Raw genomic sequence first — 13,028 nt, 5'->3', positions numbered from 1 at the left:
TAAAGCTGTTTTAATGCATGAATAAAAACAGAGGATGTCCTGAGATATAGCTGCAGCTGCACTGCCCTCTGCAGTTGGTGCTGCCACACTGAACTCATGGTTTTGCCTTTGCAAGTGGATAGAAGCCACCTGCATAGAATTACTAAACACAAAACCAGCGACTCACTGTTTTTCTGTCTACAGACATGTTGCACATTTCACACACAAGTGCCAACAGATATTTTGAGTACAGGAACTTTATTTAAATAGTGATTTGCCTGTACAAAAATATGAGTACATTAATTTCACGCTTGATAAATATTTCACCATAATATTCACATTAATCTTTTTACTCAGATTTTTAAGTATTCAAATTGTCACTTTGTTAAGTTTATATATGAGTTTGAATCAACGATATGCAAGAAGTTTTCATTAGGAAGAATAGGTTGTCATTGGAGGCATTCAGAAGATGTAACATAAGATTAATCACATTCAACTGACCAAAAACAGGACCATGAAAGAAATTTGATTCACAGAACACAATGTTGTCCTTTGTCATCATCTGTTAAGCAGCACTTGACTGGAAGATCATGATAATCTTTGTCAGCAAACCACATCAACCCCTCAAAGCGATTCCTTTTTTGTTTTAAACTCGAGCATCCCTTATTCTGCAGCACAATGGGTCCTCATGCAAATCAAAATTCAAAGTAACGTGGGGCAGAAGGCACTTGAATTTACATAAAAACTCAGCGACCTTGCTCTCTCTGGGATAAAGGACCTGATGAACCCTGTGAGTGAGTCAACGTCAGCCTACAGATTTGCTTGTGTGGTGGTGGTGAGGACCCTCCACATGGAAAAATAAACAGTGTGGGGCCTTTGCATACAATTTGTGTGTGAGCTGTGAGGGGAAACGCGTTTTAGTAGGCTGGGCTAGCAGCTTTGTGAAGCTAAGAACTATACACTGCTACATCCACACTCAGGATGAGTATGCAGCAGTCTGGAATTGAATAAGACTTTGAAAAATCAGTCAAATACCAAACCTTTAACAGTAAAATGAGCCTGTGTATGAGTGTAGTTTCATCCTTTTTGCTGATGTGTCATGGTATTATGAGTGTGACACAAAGAGTTCAGTGGAAATAAAACATGGAAATATAAAAGTCTTCTGGGTGCACATCACAACTCACAGGTCAAGGTGCCAAAGCTCACATTTGTTTTAAAAGACTTAAAAGCCAAAACACGTTTGCTGAGCAAAGGCAGATAAAGCTTAACAAAAAGTGACAAAAAGCAAAAAAAAAAAAGCCTCAGTTACAGCCAAGTTGTATTATGAGTGTATTATGAGGATGTAGCCTTTAGCTAACTAACTAATTTGATTTGAGTACATGACCTATGTGTCTAGCTTAAAATGACCAGTTGAGTTTCTGGACCTATTCTGAAAATATTTTTGTAGAGGATAAACAAATACTAGGCTTCATATAGCTTAAAAATTTGTGCGTTTGAGGCTCTGGTAGTCAGAACTCCATTTACTCTTGTATTCAGTCTGTGCTAAGCTAAGCTAACAAGCTGCTAGCTTCGGCTACATAACACACTAAAATAAGTAACTTCAATGACCAAATCAACCGCATAAAAATTTATATAAAATAACTATACATATTATTGTCTTTGGTTGTAAAAAAAAAAAAAATCATGACTCAATGGCCTTGGTTTGTGAAAGGAGTGTTAGCTTGTTCGAAATAACTATTGGCTGATTTGCTTTTCCTCCCTCTGTCAATCTTACAAGTGACAACGATATAAAAAGTCACTATTATTCTGAAGATCCTGTCAGAAAAGATTCCAGATTTGTTTTTAACTCATAAATGTTAATTTTGTCTTCAAAATGGCATAATTCTGACCTCCACATCTTGGATACATAAAACAAGAAGAAAACACATGGTTGCCTTAACCAGAAAGAAAAAAATGCTTAAAGATGTGCTGGGTACTTTTCCTAAGATTTTACTACATCAATTGCAAAAGAGAAATTTATATATCACTATGTTAGTTACCATTCTTGGAAATTCACTGAAATGAACAAAAGAAGGATAAAAAAAAACCCCAAAACACTCCTTTTTTTTTTTTTACTTAACCCGATTTCTTGTGGCCTTATTATTCTTTTCTAGACAGGAATGGGAAATTCCCCAATAAATCTCCCCAAGAACGCCAACAATGCATTGTGCAAACCCCAGAAACTGACACCAAATCTGATACACTATTTGATAATTTTTCTCTTTTAACATTACCAGACAAAACATCTGAAAAATATTAATATTTAGCCACATAAAATATGTCTTGTCAAGTTTTGGAGTAAATTCACCAATAGACTAAATACACAACATATTATCAGTATCATACAAATATATATATATATATATATATATATATATATATATATATATATATATATATATATATATATATATATATATATATATATATATATGTATGTATATCTATTATCAAAGATACAAAGACATGAGGTGGTAGCTAACCTCATAGTACACAGTCATTGGGGAGCCACAGTTAAAACCTACATTTTTTTCTTAAGCAACCTTTTCAGTTTTACTCCCCCTAAAAACAAACATTGCAGTTCATCACATGTGAACAAAAGAAGAGATTGTGCTATATTCTCCTGATTGTCAGTCATAAAGTGTTCTAGCTTGATTGGCAGGTTTTAGGAAGAAACGGGGCTCAGCGAATGGTTTGCTTTCATTCATTGCTGTTGCTACTGCTGTCAAGGTCTTTGCACTGCAGGTCTCCACTGGTGTAGTTGATGCCGGGGATTTTAACGCCAAAGCGGTCCACACACCAGCAGAAGCCTCGCTTTCGACCCCGAGATGGCTTACACTGTAAATAAAAAGAGGAATAGTTAAAAAGTAGCCTCACTTGTTGGATATTTGAATAGAAAAGGTGAAATCAAACATAAGCGCCCAAACCTGTTTGCGTTTAAAAAAGCCCTTCTTGTCACAGTTGGGGATGTACAGAGAGAGAGCCAAGACCTGAGTAGTGTCCTTCATGCTCTGAATGAGATTATCTAGTCTTCTCCTGCAGGGTCCCTACATGAAAACACAGATGTGAGCTTTCTGAATCAAAGTTCCCTGAAATGTTTAGTTGTTTGGCATTTCACTCGACCTTGACCATTTGGGGCGATATGTTAAAACAATGGCAGGTCACTTAAACACATAAGGAACACAAGTTTATACCAAACTACGATTAGATTAGGAATAGTGAGTATCTTAGTATTAACTTACAAATTCAGGCTCCAGTTTATCCAGGCTAGGAGGTGACAGGTCTCGGTTATTGGTGGGTCCCAGCCTGGCCAACTGATTCTTGCGGTCCTTGGCATTCTTCATGGCCTGGGCCTTCCGACTGCTGATATGATCTCCATATAAGGGGACCTTGGTTTGTGCTGGCTCTGCTGCGCATCACCATGAAATCGTCCATTTGTTTGAGAAGGCAAAGACACACACACACACACACACACACAAAAAAAGGAGGTTGCTCATTAGTTTTCGTTTCAGGCAACTGTTTAAAGTCAAAGTTTCCACCAAAATGCATTTACTTCTAACAACATATGCAGGCTTAATGTGTTTGTAAATGTAAATCCTTCTTAACTTTCTGCTGTTGAACTGTTTGTTTTTTGGAGCATTAACACTGCCAACAATGTGACACAAGCGAATGCTGTTCAGCACACTTCTAACCGTTGCCTTCTACACAAGGTAGAAAGCTGCTCGCAGCATGATTCTGGTTGTTTATATACACAACTTTAATATTTAATCAAAATATGTTTAGCTGCTGATAAATGGCGGAAAAAAAGCAAGAACATGAACTAAACTCAAAGTCCAGTTATAGCGATTTACACAAGATTACTACTATGAAAGGGGAGCAGCCTTTTTTTTTTCTCCCCAGAATTGTTGGTAATTTGTACTAAAGCTTCACAAATTACAGACAAAGGATTAAAGTAACCAGTGATTCCAATTCTTACACAAACTGCCCAGAGGAGTAATATTGGTCTTTTGCACGTAGGGCTTCAAAGCATTTGTGTTGCTTTCATGAAACGGGTTAAAGAAGGGTCAAAATCAGTAGCACTCCAACAGGGAGTTGGACCTGTTTGAGTGGCTCAAATGAAAAAGCAAAAGGTTGACTCATTGGACACAGGGCAAGAGTGTCCACTATGAAAATGTTACAAAACAACGTGATGATTTTACTGCACCAGTTAATGCTTATATAGCACAGTTAGTGGTGACTGGCCAGTTTCAGATTGAGTGTGTTGACATAAGGGACAACCCAGGCTGCATTTATGGCACGTTGAGTTGCCAGTCTGGGGTATATGTAGATGTGTATGGTTTTAAAACTTTTATAGCAAGTGATCTTAATGAGCTATTTAGTCTCACCCTGGCACCAAGGCCCCTGCAAACATGCCATTACCTTGTGATGTGGCAAGCCACCACAAACAGCCGCAACCCATTTTTGGTTTCAACCCCCACTGAAACCTTCACGTACGTGTACCATTCATCTGTACAAAAACGCAGCTCCTTGCTAAATTTTGGGGTGTCGCACACGGTTTCACAAACCTTAGCTAGTCACCCCTTTCTCTTATCGTCTCCACCCTCTATTCATGAAACCGCAGTGGCTGCGTTGAGCCAAGAATGAGTGGTTGTGGCTTTCTCTCCCAAAAGCACTTTAGATTGATATTTCATTTTATTTACAGCCTTAAACATGCATTAGTCTTGTATGTGTCCTAAGCCCCAGTTGGCCCATTTCCACTGCTGTGTCACACGCTCACTTCCGTTTCATTTTGCCAGATTGCAGATTCATCATTTAAACCCCCCCCCCCCCCCTTCCGTTTCTGCGCTGACGTGATCGCTAAGCTACTAAGCTAACTGGGTGGTGAAACAAAGTCACTCACGTCACGTCCTCATTGGAAATGATGCTTAAACCCCTCTCTCAAGCGGAGATGATGATGTAAATCATGATGTCATCCATCCCTTCCCTTAATGACCGGATCTTGGACAAAAAAAAAAAAAAAAAAAAAGAAAGAAAGAGAGAAATTCCCTCTAGTTTCCTGCTGACACTTTTCTCTCCTTTCAGAGAAAGCCGAGGCAGATCCGCAGCAGCGTGGGTCTAATCAAGTCTCCACTTGCTAATCCTCCAACTGCTTTAATCTGACCTGTGCTGACTGATCTTTCATTTTCTTTCCTCTTGTTATGCATCCTGGAGAGCTGCTCCCTGCAGGAATTAGTCACTGAAAACTTAATTCTTTGACTTCCTTTTTTTTTTTTGTCATTCTTGGCTGGAAGTGTTTCTTCTTTGCTGCAGCTGGAAAATGACAATGAATCTGGTTTTAGAGCTACGTGCACATGCAGAATAAAATGGTTGGATAGAGTTAAATGATCAGTTTTAAGCTTTTGTTGAGATTTAAGACACCTTCAAACATACATTTTGCGCATACATCAAGTCTTTTTCACACATTTGCCAAATGCAATGCGAGTGTGTATTCCTCAGTGTTTAATCTCTCTGTTGACGGAACGCCTGGCAGGACTTAATGGAGCCTGCATTCTGCTGAATCACTGCACTGCCTGGGGCTGCCTGCAGCGTTGAGATGCAGAGAGGGATGGCAAGACGGATGAAGGTAGAGCTTTACAGATTGGTGAGAGAAAGAGAAGACACTCACGTGGAAAAAAAGGGAAGATGTACTGAAGATTAGAGTTCATCTAGTTGTAATTACTCTGATGCAGAGGGGCTGATGGTAGGAGGGATCCAAGCTGAGGATTGGCAGCCAGAGAAAAATTAAAGAAAATCTTGATTCTCAAATTTATAGGGGGAAAAAACGTAGCGTAACCTGCAAATTTCTACGTTGTCACGTTGTATATGAAACAAGCTGGTGTTTCCACTTTTCTTATCGCCTTTCCTTTTGAGAATAGACTTCATGCCAGTGCTACTTAGCCAGAAAGTCTGCGGTTTGTTAGCAGTCCCTGAGGTTCAACGCAGCCAGAGAGATCATTTATGTTTCCAGAGTGGCGACAGTGAAACTCCAACCTGCAGGAAAACGAAGCATCCGACAGAATGGAAAAGGGTGAATGTGGGATTGGAGGGAGAGGAAGAATAGAATGGAAAAGATGAAGAGGGATCGTAGCCAGGCGGGAAAGAGGAGAAGCGGTTGTGTGTTGGGAGAGAATGAAGAAGACAAAAAGGTAGGTCAGGTGTGGGAAACAGGCACAGATGGTGGATGAAGGTGCATGAAAGACCCATAAATGGAAAAACAAAACAAAGAATGGCTGAAAGACTAAAAAAGAAAAAAAAGAAAAGACAGGGGACTACAGAGGAAGGGAATAGGGTCCAGCATGGTTCCACACCTTAAGGACATTGAGTGCAGCGTTTTCAACATTTCCCACAAAGCTGTCCTCAGTGCTCCCCTGCAGACACAGCGACTCTGTCCCGCAACTGCCTTTCATAAGGAGCCAACTAGGAGCCTCACACTGCACCACCTGTAATCTTCTCACTTGTTTTATGTTCACAGGGAAAGGGGGGTATGGGGGGCAGGCGCACAAGGCAATGGGCCACTTACACAAAATCTGATTTATGGCTCCCCAATCCACAAGGGGCTTTCAAAAACTGAAATGACAGGTTGATCGTCTCTCCACGCCAATTGCTAACAGAGTTCAGCGGGTCAAGCAGACACCCAAAGGAGCCTAACCTATGTAAAACTCTCTGTCTTTAGAAAAAGATGTAAATTCATAGTAAAAAAAATAAAAAAAAATAAAGCATTCATACTTTTTGTTAAGGTTTCATTGGATGTGGATCAATGGAAACTTCATTAGTGCACTTAAAGGACACTTAGACTTTTAAGATCATTGGATGAGGTGTGTTTTCTGCAATACCAATGCAAAGTAATAGCTTTACCACTGTAAACACTGCAATATATAGTGCAATGTGGAGGAAAGGATTGTCAGAATGATATGAAACGACTTCCCCAGCAATCAATAACTCAGTTAATTCAGTTTATTCATGTTCCAGTTCAGGTGAGTGATCTGGTGAAGCACGCGCAGCTGTTATCTCTGCGTCCTACCTTTTGATGGATGCAGTGGTTTATACGACTTCTCGTTCTTGCACACGCCCCGGCCGTGCAGGAGCGCGTGCAGCGGCTTCTCCTCGCCATTCTTGGGCAGGCAGCGCAGCCCGCGCATGCACGGTCCGGTGTACACGCCGCACGACTGGCCCTCTTCAAGCGCGCACGTCAGACAGCAGCCGCAGCCGGGTTCCTTGACCAGCTCGCAGCCCACCGGCACCGGCGGGCACATGGACAGAGCCTTCGGGTCGCACGGCTCGCACGGCACGTACGACGATCCGTAGACTGTGAAGGTCAGCAGCGGGACCACCAGCAGGGAAACGCTCAGTAGCATGGTGCGCTTCTCCTCTAAAAAAAAAAAAAAAAGAAAAAAGAAAAAAAAACTCTACTGAAAACGACTATCAACTCAATCTTGTGCCGAATCCCTTCTTAGTTGAACGTTTTCGTCCAAACATCAGTGGAGAGTTGGCTGCATCCACAGGTGCCTTGCGCGCACAAGTCTCAACGTCAAAGCATCCAAATGCGTCAAATCCAGCAAGGCTGCCAGTCTGCTTCTCCACCACTATCTCAGCCTTTCAGTCACAAATAACTTAATAAATATATATATAAACTATATATGCTTCTATAAACAATCCATGCACAATGTAGCTCTTCTCTCTGTGATATGCGCGCTGTCCTGCTTTCGCGCAAGCGGCTCGTCTCCAAGTGAAGAGCCCGCTGACTCCCTCTGTGGCTCTCCTTGCAAGTTTTTTCACGGCTTGCGAGCAGAATGTTTAATCTCTGGCTTTGAGCTTGCAAGAAGAAACTGCCAGAGGCGAAGCCTGTAAGGATGGATATGTCAAACATCGTTTGGAGGGGGAGGCGCACTTGCCAACTCCACGCACAGCGATGCTGATTTCAGAGGGCGGGGGCTGGCATGCCTCCAGATTATTTGAAGGAGACTCGTGTCCTTTCTCTGCGGAGTGGGTCCTTTACTTGCAAACTATTTCTAGGATTAACAAAAAAAACAAACTTAAATATTTGGGCATCTTTTGTGTTTGAAAACAAGTCAGATCAAATTCCCACATTTCCTTCTGGAAATATAATATAAACAACTTTTTGACTCAAACAATCTCCATGTTTTTTTGATTTGTTCTATTTAGTCTACTCCAGATCTACAAGCCCTGATGACTTATACTCATTTAGGAGCAATTTGGCATTTACTGAAAAATGGATGAAAAAAAATCAACAAATGACAAAAAACATGGCACATTTTCAAATCTTAGTTTTTTTTTTAATTTCATCCCTGAAAATCACACAAACCCCAGATTCTTGTCCTCATCAAAACCCTTGTTCGGCACATCCTCTCAGGAATCAGATACATGTTACACACAGGGTTTCCCCCCGTGGAGCTGCCATTTGGATGCACTCGATGAACCTGACTTTAGAGACCCTAATATATCTAGTCAGAAACTATGTGCTTGAATTTAACTAAACAAGAAAGCTTTAAAATTCCCCCCAGACACCAGTGGATCTCTGTTCTGCCAAAGTATTTTAGCTTTAAACATTTAAGTTATTCCTTTTCAACCATAACAAATTATGTTTCATTCAGGCACACAAACTGCACTCAGCGTGACCCCATTTTATGACTTAGTGAGGTCCAGTAAGATAAGTGGACAGCTCTCATAAGAGTGCTCATAATTCACTTGATGTTTTGGCAGATAGGAACATATGTATGAGGATTTTAGATGATGAGCATGTTTGTGCTATTAGTAAACAGAGTCTCTGCAGAGACCAGGACGAATGAATTCAATGCTTTTGACCCTGGTCATGTTCATCCCTTTCACTGCCGTTGTTATATGTCGTTATTTTTCTCCTCGCTTACATTTTGTTACTCCTCATCTTGCAGTTTAATATAAGTGTAACATAAATGCATATGTGGATGTTTGTTCCTGCAGTCGGCACGGAAACTGACCTTTTAAACCCACATTGATTAAACCTTTTATTCCTTTGCTGAGTCGAGTTTAATTTCCTCTTCCTCTGTGAGACTCAGTCGGCATATTATCTTCTCATCATCCCACCCTTGTTTGCCTTCGCCCTTGACCTTTGAGCTGTATCGGGTGTCAAACGACGTCACAAGTGACGGAAAGGTCAGCTCGGCGGTGCTAGTTTTACCTGCTGAGAGGAGAAGAAAGAGCACCTTTCAGAATGTGGCCTTTGAGACACAAACGTGCTTTACGTTTTCCAAAAACAATACAAATCCCCCTCTCTTTTCCGCGCACGTATGAGTCATAAATTAATGATTTACGACCCAGAGGCATATTGGCAATGCTAATATATCTACACTTCTCCATGTTCTCTGTGAGCTTTGCTGCACCTGTTGGAACTGGTCCAATGACAGCTTTATCGCTTTTCCTGGCACGTGGAGTCCAGTTTTCTACCTCACGTTACATGGGAGGTCTAATTTGTCAATTTAATCAAGAATATTTGTGTGAGTACATGATTCCAGCACATTTGGTGAAATTTCGCTTGCATTTGCTTGTCATTTCCAGCCTCTGCTGTTTTTGAATTTGTGTGTTTTTATCATTTGCTCCTCATTCATGTCTGCACAACTTTCTCAGTTATGCACATCTGTTGCAGGGGTCAGCATCTGCTTCTGCATGTCCAACATAAAACCTCCTGCTGTCAAGTGTGTGTGTATAAGCAGCCACCCTGGAATAAGTCTGAACCAAACTGTCTGCGCCTTCTCCCATAAATCCTAGATGTGCATAGTTTAATGACTACTTTGGGATTCTATTATTCAGTGAGTTTCAGACATGCATTTTTTTTTGTTTTGTTTTTTTTTTGCAGGAAATGTACTGAATGAGCAGATTGTATTTGCACTGTGTGCTCATGTAGTATACCGTGAATGAAATAACTTTGTAATGTCTGGTTCAAATTCTTGTTCTAAAGCATTTGCAGATTACTTTTAGTCCCTCTGAGTCAACTGTGACAGTGGTGGTTGAGTCACCATTCCTTGGTCCTCCATACTGACGACCAAAGCGGCACAAGCACTGGAAACGCTAACTTCCCTGACAAAATAAACCAATACAGGACGCTCATTCCAAAGATGTGTTTGATTTTGTCCTCAATTTCCGTTGAGATACAACTTAAGGAACATGCCATAAACTGAGGAGAATGGCAGCTGATTCACAGCCAAGAATAGAGAGTGTGAATTAAAACATACGTCCAACAGCCAAATGATGTCATGCTGCTCGTGCTTGCACACTCTCCACCCTGCGGTGCTGGTCTGCATCCAACTTCTATGGCAGCTGTAAATAAAGAAAAATTGTGGAAAAGGGAGTGTGTGTGGTATAGAAAGTGATGCATGTATGTACTGTATTTTTTACCGATTGTTTGATCAAATCTCAGGCATGAACATGCACCACAGCTTCGGTCTCTTGGCCTCTTTGAGGCCTCAGGCTACAAACAGGAGCATAGACAGAAAGAGAGACATATAAATCTGAATACTTACCTCCTCTTGTTTCTCTGATTGTAAACCTTTGCTTGGCTTGCTCTTTGTTGATTAGACAAAAAGCCCCTTTTTACACTCCATATAGTACTCCAAGATCTTATTTATTAGTCCAAGACAATAGTGTCAAAGATTTTGAGGTACATAGAAAAAAAAAGTCAATTTTTTAGCTTGTTTAGATTAAACTGGCATAAAGGTAAGAACAGCAATAGATATTTAAGTTGTATCTAAAACAAAAGCTGTTCTGTGCAGCAATAATAGTGGAACTATTCTGTGCATTTCAGGCTTATTTATTTTTATTTCTGAGACCAGAAGGGCTGGGATTGATCGAGTTATTGTCACAAATCGCTTTATTTACTTCAGACCGACCCTCTCCGTAGGCTGTCAGATCAGCCTGTGGGCAAAACGAGTGGATTGAGACTCTTCCGCATTAAGCCCCGCCTCCCGCCACTGCACTACATCGGGAGCGCGCACCGCAACTGCTTTCGTCATTGTAATATCTCATAAACAGAAGGATTAGGCTAATATGAACTCAATAAAAAACACAAAATACAATGTCAACACATAGCATACAGCCCTACATGTTGGAACCTGAATCAGACCCTGAAAACGAAGTGGAAAACAGCAACCCACAGCAACGAATGCAGCAGGATGTCTCTCTTTGGTAAACTCACCAGCCATCGTTGGAAATAACTTTATCCCACGTTTTCCACCCACCTGATGTATTTGTACATGCCCTTGTTAACCAGTAGAAGGTAACCAATCACCGAACCTTATCCCCCGGGACGTCACAAGGATTTCCAAGTAGAAAAAACTCTCTAAAACGACGCGTTTTTTCGTCGCCATGGAAACCGAACGGAGAGATTGCTGGAACTCAAACTCAAACTCAAACATGCGTTTAGGTGATAAAAAACAGTGCCGTTCACATGTCTGATGAGGATTCAACACTGTAACATTGTAGAAAGCTCAGAAAACATGAAATACCATCATAGCACCCCTTTAAGGAAAATTTTCAAGTCATCCATCTTTTGCCTGTCTCATCTTTGATTCCCTCCTCTTTCTCTGCCATTGTTCATCGTCTTCTGTCTGCTGCTTGGCTTTCACGTCCTGACCTACTTTATTATCTGTCAAAAGGCTGAAGCAGCTACTCATGCTCTGTGAGAAAAATGGAGCTTGAGTCAAACTGGAAGGATGTTTGAATAGAGAAAATGATCAAACGCTGAGAAAAAAGAAAGAGCAAGCTCAGCATAAATGGTTTGGAGAAATGATACAATCTACGGGAAACAGCACCCGCGCGCTGTATTTCTCCCGCTCGGGCCAACGTGCTGCATTACAAGACACAAAAAAGAGAAAAAGTATCCCAGACAGTCAAGCAATTATTGTGAAAGAAATACCTTAAGAGCCTGTTTTGCAAATAGTTAGAAGATGGTTTTTTTTTGTGTTCCCAACTTTTACATCTGGTGACTAAAGACCAAGATAGCCAAAATGTACTTAAAGAAAAAAAAAAAAATCAATAGTCAACATCATCATGTTCAGTGTATTGTCCAGGAAAACACTGCCATTTTGTAAATCTGGACACCTGACACACACTCACTGGCCACTTTATTAGCTACACTTGTTTACTTGCATGTTAACAGGCAGCTAACAAGCAACTCAAATTTACATGTGCATGGTAAAGATAACTTGCTGAAGTTAAAACAGCAGAACGAGGAAAGAAAAGAAATTTAAAATCACTTTGAATGTGGCAGACAGAATGTGTGTGAGTATTATAAACTGATCTGCTGGGATCTTCAGGCAACACCTCTAAGGTTTACAGAGACTGGTCTGAAAACCAGAAAACATCCAGTGAAAATGCCTAAATGAATTTGCTCTCGGAGATGAATAAAGTATCTTTGATGACATCAGAGTTTAGAGGAGAATGTGCAGACTGGTTGATGATGATAAAAGGCAACAGTAAGACAACCAATGGTTACAACAACGGTATGCAGAATAGCATCTTTGAATGCACAACACATCAAAAGTTGAAGCAGATGAGTTATAGCTGCAAAAAAAAAAAAAACATCAGTTGTCAGGCCTGTGAGTTATTAATAGGAACCTGGAGCTACAATCCACACAAACTCACATGAATTGGACAGAAGATTGGACAAAGGTTCATTGTTCAGTTGAGTCTCCGTTTTAGCGCCATCCAGCTGGCAGGGTCAGAATTTGGGTTAAACATAAAAACATGGATCCATCCTGCTTTATGTCAACAGTTCTTGTCACATTATACGCTCCTTACTTATATTTGAGCATAATTTAGATACCACTGCCTACCTGAGCATTGTTGCTGACCACATCCATCTCTTAATGTCCACAGTGGCATCTTCTGATGGATCCTTCCAGCAAGATAATGCGCCATATAACAAACATCTAATTATCTCCATCTGGTTTCATGAACATGATAATGAGTTGACTGTACTC

At 40.7% G+C, this 13,028-nt stretch overlaps 1 protein-coding gene across 2 annotated transcripts; it reads right to left on the bottom strand.

Annotated features, from left to right (window-relative positions):
- Window positions 1-2,517: 2,517 nt before the first annotated feature.
- igfbp5a (insulin-like growth factor binding protein 5a) lies at window positions 2,518-7,824 on the bottom strand. 2 transcript variants are annotated; one of them, XM_079263973.1, is made up of 4 exons: window positions 7,079-7,824; window positions 3,261-3,427; window positions 2,946-3,065; window positions 2,518-2,856 (listed from the first exon to the last, which is right to left on the bottom strand). In XM_079263973.1, the coding sequence occupies exons 1-4, from the start codon at window positions 7,410-7,412 to the stop codon at window positions 2,719-2,721; spliced, it is 759 nt and encodes a 252-aa protein (XP_079120099.1). In that variant the 5' UTR covers window positions 7,413-7,824; the 3' UTR covers window positions 2,518-2,718. The 2 variants fall into 2 exon arrangements, with proteins under 2 accessions (XP_079120099.1, XP_079120100.1); XM_079263974.1 differs by having other exon boundaries at window positions 3,261-3,424.
- Between the last annotated feature and the right edge of the window lie 5,204 nt (window positions 7,825-13,028).

The sequence above is a fragment of the Telmatherina bonti genome, assembly GCF_933228915.1.
Source record: "Telmatherina bonti genome assembly, chromosome: 24".
In the NCBI taxonomy this organism is placed as follows: Eukaryota; Metazoa; Chordata; class Actinopteri; order Atheriniformes; family Telmatherinidae; genus Telmatherina; species Telmatherina bonti.
The sequence above is the reverse complement of the archived record's forward strand: the minus strand, read 5'-3'. Positions and strand labels throughout refer to the sequence as shown.